Source organism: Mandrillus leucophaeus, unplaced genomic scaffold, assembly GCF_000951045.1.
Source record: "Mandrillus leucophaeus isolate KB7577 unplaced genomic scaffold, Mleu.le_1.0 Scaffold205, whole genome shotgun sequence".
In the NCBI taxonomy this organism is placed as follows: domain Eukaryota; kingdom Metazoa; phylum Chordata; class Mammalia; order Primates; family Cercopithecidae; genus Mandrillus; species Mandrillus leucophaeus.
The window spans coordinates 498,147-503,779 of record NW_012102088.1 but is presented as its reverse complement, the minus strand read 5'-3'; the positions used below and the strand labels follow the sequence as shown (position 1 = coordinate 503,779).

Sequence of the window (5,633 nt, the reverse complement as noted above, 5' to 3'; positions counted from 1 at the left end):
TTTCAACATCATATTAATGAGAAACCGAACATTTCCCCCCTAATATCATGAACAAGGCATGGATAACTTGTCACTATTTGTATTCAGTATCACACTGGAAATCCTACCTAGTGCAGTAACATGAGAAAAGTAAATAAAAGGTGTACAGATGGGAAGCAAGAAATAAAACTGTCCCAAATTGCAAATGATATTTCTATGTTTAAAATCTTAAGGATTATCCCAAAGGAAATGGCAAGAAATGATGAGTTTAGGAAAGTTGCAAGACAGCAAAATAAGATGGAAAAAATAATGTTTCTGTATACTAGCCAACATCATATGAAAACTGAAACTTTAATCAATGCCATTTATAATCACGCAAAAAACTATGAAGCTATAAATCTTATTTTAAATGTGCAGGAGTTATACTGTGTAAACTATAAAACAGTAATGAAATATATCAAAGAAAATTTAAATAAATGAAAAGATATGCCATGTTCATGAATTGGAAGGCTAAGATGCCAATACTCAACATATTGATCTACAGGTGTAACTCAATTATATCAAAATCCAAGCAAGAATATTTGAAAAACAGAAAAATCAATCCTAAAGTGTATATGGAAAGTCAAAGAAACTAGGAATGCTAAATGAATTTTAAATAAAAATAAGAAAAAAGAAATCACATTACCTAATTTTGAGATTTACCATACAGCTATAGCAATCAAGTAAACCAACAGATGGGAATCAAGAAAAATTCTGTGTTAAGTGTTCAATACCCATTAAAAAAGGATTTTTTTTTTTCTCCAAATCAAAGACTTAAAACAGTCTTAAGTGGTGGAATAAAACGTGCGCATTCATGTTTCCTTTAATCCTTAAATATAAAAGTATTTCATAACTCAAGCCTTCATATTTCTCATAAAAACAATGCTTCTTAAGAAGAGACAATGTTGCAGAACAAAGAAGACCTTGCCTTACTAACTTTTCTGACGTGGGACAGAAACGTACATATAAGACAACAGTATAAAAGAAGCAGTGTCTGCATTTCATTTTTTCTATGTCACCTCTTTTTATAAAAATTCCTGAGATAACACTGCACTGTAAACTAACGACAAAGATGGAGCTAAAGGTTTTCCTAAGTGCATAATAACCACTGGGTGTTTTTCCAGGATGAATTCAGATGGAGAATAAGGCTCTAAGCTGTGTGATTTTCTAATATGACTCCTTAGGTGACAAATGACATTTGGCAACAGAAGGTTTTCTCACAGTGAAGACACTTGTGGGGTTTCTCTTTGGTAGGTATGATCAGATGCCATGTAAGATGCTTCCTCTTGCAAAAGATTTTCCTCAGTGGTGACATTCAAAAAGTTTTTCCCCAATAAAAGTTCTTGGATGTTGACTGAGGTCTGCCCACTTGGAAAAGGTCTTCCCACATCTGTTACACTGATAGGATTTCTCCCAGTATGCATCCTTTGATGCTGAGTGAGGGATGAGCTGCGACTGAAGGCCTTTCCACATTCACTGCACTCATACGGCTTCTCTCCAGTGTGGATGATGGAGTGTCGAATGAGGTTTGTGCTCCAGCAAAATGTTTTCCCACACTCAATGCATTCATAGGGCTTCTCTCCACTATGAATCCGCTGGTGCCTTGTGAGGCCTGACCTGCGGTTGAAGGCCTTTCCACACTCCATGCACTCATAGGGCTTCTCTCCAGTGTGGATGCTGAAGTGTCGAATAAGGTCTGCCCTATTGCTAAAGGCTTTCCCACATTCTTTGCACTCAAAAGGCTTTTCTCCAGTGTGGGCCCTTTTATGCAAGATAAAAGTAGAGCAGTGGGTAAAGGCCTTTCCACATTCATTACACACATAAGGCTTCTCCCCAGTGTGAATCCGCTGGTGCCTCTTGAGGTACGATCGGTGGTTGAAAGCCTTCCCACATTCGAGGCACTCAAAGGGCTTCTCCCCAGTGTGGATGACATAGTGGTGAATCAGGGCTGCGCTCTCACAGAAGGCCTTCCCACATTCACTGCACTCATAGGGCTTCTCCCCGGTGTGAGTCTGCTGGTGCCACATGAGGTATGACCTGTGTTTGAAGACCTTGCCACATTCAAAGCACTCGTAGGGATTCTCACCACTGTGGATGATGTAGTGTCGAATGAAACCTGGCCTATCTCGAAAGGCTTTGCCACACTCTTTGCACACAAAGGGTTTTTCTCCAGTGTGGCTCCTGTTATGCAAGACGAAAGTGGAGCGGTGGGTGAAGGCCTTTCCGCATTCACTGCACTTGTAAGGCTTCTCTCCACTGTGAATCCGCTGGTGCTGGGTAAGGTGTGACTTCCGATTAAAAGCCTTTCCACACTCCATGCACTTATAGGGCTTCTCCCCAGTGTGGACCATGTGGTGCTGCAGGAGGTACGTACTCTTGCTAAAGGTTTTTCCACACTCTGTGCATTCATAGGGCTTCACTCCAGAGTGAATCCTCTCATGCCGAGCAAGCAGACGTTTCTTGTTAAACACTTTTTCACATTCACTGCATTTAAAGGTATTCTCCTCTTCCTGAATCACTGGATTTTCACCTGATCCATGAGAGTCACAGTCACGGACATCATCTCCTAAGGAGACCTGATCCTGTATAACCCTTGAACACACACCATCAGCTGTCCCTAAACCATCATGTCTGGGGCTCATTTTTCCAGGAAGCTTCTCCTTTTGGGAATCTAACCCTGGTCTCAAGTGCTCTCCCTGCATTTCTGAAAACCCATCCTGATCCTTGGGTTGCCCCAACTGGGAGTCCCCTGAAGCTCCTTGTGTTAGTTGTCTCCAGAATGAGATTTCTTCAGACAAGGCTAGCTCACAGGTGGTAGGTTCTGGGTTCTCAGGTTTTCCTTTGTCACCTGAAAGAAATCCGATACACAAAAGGGCCTGTTAGTAATGTAAAAAGAGAAGAAACAAAATCCCACTTCAGTGAAAAAAATGAAGTTGTAAATGGTGCCTTTATGTCTGTTATATTTTCCCATCTTGAACCCCAGGTCTGTAATTTGTTTCCTTTCTTTACCTTGGATTCCTGACTCCTTGAGAGGGAGACCAGGCAGAGAGACCAGGTGAGGGGACAAGGCCTAGGGTGGAGACACCGCCTCAATTCCAGACTGAATATTTACATAAAGGTAACTCATTACGGGTCCCTAAATAGTTTATCCTAAATAGATGACTCTGGCTGAGGTCTGGTGGCACCAGAAAGACCAACCCGTGAGTAGAAGGTTAGGTCCCTGAGCCACAAGATATCAGCTGAACTCTGGAAAAGGGGCGAAGGCTGGAAACTTCACATGGCACTATGGGCAATGTCTCGATCAACTGCGCTTGTGTAATAAAGCTCAACAAACTCTAAAAACCAGAGCTCCACTGAGTTTCCTGGGTTTGCAATGCTCTGTGCACATATTTTACACATCAATGCTGGGTGGGTAACAAGTCACCGAGAAAGCTTTGTGTTTGGAACACCCTCAGCCCCATATCCTGTGTCCTCTTCTAATTTGTCTGCTTTGTCTGTAATAAACAAAACTGTGAGCATAATAGGTTTTAGAAAGTCTTGTGGATCTTTTTAGCAAGTTATGAAACCTGAGGGTGGTTTCAGGAAATCCCTGAATTTGCAGTTGGAATTAGAGGATTTGGGCAGACTTGACAAAGTCCTGGAGGACTGTGTCCTTAATCTTGAGTTTGGCTAATCCTGGGTAGAAAAAGGTCAAGGCATTTTTCCAGTAGAAGATACCCAGTGAAGTAAGTCCTACTGGTCACGAGAGAAAGTGGGAAAGACACTATAGCCTTAGGAGACAGAATATGCAAATGAGCTATAGCACATGAGAGGGTTGTGGTGATGAGAATCTAGGGAAAGAAGAGGCACAGAGGAACTGATTCCTAACATTCTGACCTAGGTGACAGCTGTGAAGAGCAGTGCCACTCTCAGGACAGGGCTCATAAGGCAGAGGTACCACTCTGGCACAGACACGATGCCAACTGGGAATAAAGAAGAACGGAGAGCTCAGAAATCCCCTTGCACACAGATGGGGCTTTGGTAGATGGCAAGGAGGCACAGCACCTCAGTAGTGAGAGACTACTAAGGAAATAGAGCTAGAAAAATTGGCTACCCACATGGGGAATGGAAATATTGTATTCTATCACATTTTATACTCAAAACCAACTTCAGATTGATAAAGACTTAAATGCCAAATGGCAAGTTTTACAACTGACAATAAAATAAACAAGAATACCTTTTCAATATTAGGGTAAAGCACATTTTTTCCACAAGGCACAAAATCATTAATCACGTAAAAAAAACCACAAATCAGACTACACTATGTAAGGAACTCACTGAACAAAAGATACTTTAAAGAGAGTGGAAGGACAAAATTAAAAACTAGAAGAATATACCTGCAGCAAATGTAACTGATAAAAGATAGGTATCTAGAATGTATAAAAATCAAATAAAAAGAGAAAGCCAAAGAAGTTAATTGAAAAATAGGCATTTATCACCAAATAACATCTCACAGAAGAAAATACAGATTGGCTCAGAATTGTGAAAGACACTAAACAACCTTACCCATGAGGAAAATGCAAATCAAGAGCACAAGAGATAAAAATATTTTGTTTCCATTTGATCAGCAAAAATTGAGGGGCCTTATAGTTTCAAGTACTAGATAGGATATGGATCAATGGAAACTTCCAAAAATTCCTGAGAGGAATTTTTTGATATAGGCCCTTTAGAAAACAATGAGAATGATCTTGCAAACTAGAACATTTGCATAGTTTATAATCCAATTATTTCACTCCAGAAACATCAAAAATGTGCCCCTACACATGTGAAAGATGAACAACATATATAAATGTCCACAGCATCACTGATATAAAAACGTAAACAATTAAGTGCTCAGAGAGTGAATGAATATATGAATATACTGTGAACCATGAACACTGAATTGTTTAATTTTCTTCAAGGATAAGGAAGTTGAGCATTTTTTATGTTGAGTACAGAAAGGATGAAGTTACAAGACAAGCAGAATATAAGTGAAGAAAAAATGTCCATGAAAAGGTGCGATACAAACTCTTCAAAAAAACTGACAGTGGCCAAGGGCAAGATCTCTTTCATCAGGAGAAGAGAGAAGCTACCGGTATGAGAGGTTGAGAGGAATGTGTAAGGACTGCTGATTAAACAATGTAAGTAGATGATATTGTCAACATGAAAACCTGCTGATACATCAGCAGTCACATGCTGAGTGGCTGGGGAAATATTAGCTGTCTGGAACAAGGTCTGAATGCTGGAGTACCCCATGCAGGACAAAGAACTGACCAGAGGCACAAAGCAGATACAGAGATTAAGTTTTGGGAGTCTATTAACATGCCCTAGAAAAAAGATGGTAAGAGCTTAGAGTAAGAGCCTAAGGAGGCTGGGCGCAGTGGCTCACGCACATAATCCCAGCACTTTGGGAGGCTGAGGTGGGTGGATCACCTGAGGTCAGGAATTTGAGACCAACCTGACCAACATGGAGAAACCTCATCTCTACTAAAAATACAAAATGAGCCAGGTGTGGTGGCATATGCCTGTAATCCCGGCTACTTGGGAGGCTGAGGCAGGAGAATCGCTTGAACCCGGGAGGCGGAGGTTGCGTTGAG

General features: G+C 40.9%; 1 protein-coding gene across 1 annotated transcript in view; it reads right to left on the bottom strand.

Annotated features, from left to right (window-relative positions):
* Positions 1 to 829: 829 nt before the first annotated feature.
* ZNF805 (zinc finger protein 805) overlaps positions 830 to 5,633 on the bottom strand; it is an 11,205-nt gene continuing 6,401 nt past the window's right edge. Inside the window, exon 3 of the mRNA XM_011979649.1 lies at positions 830 to 2,866. Within this exon, the coding sequence (XP_011835039.1) occupies positions 1,236 to 2,866 (1,631 nt within the window). The 3' untranslated portion in view covers positions 830 to 1,235. The remainder of the gene's footprint in view (positions 2,867 to 5,633) is intronic.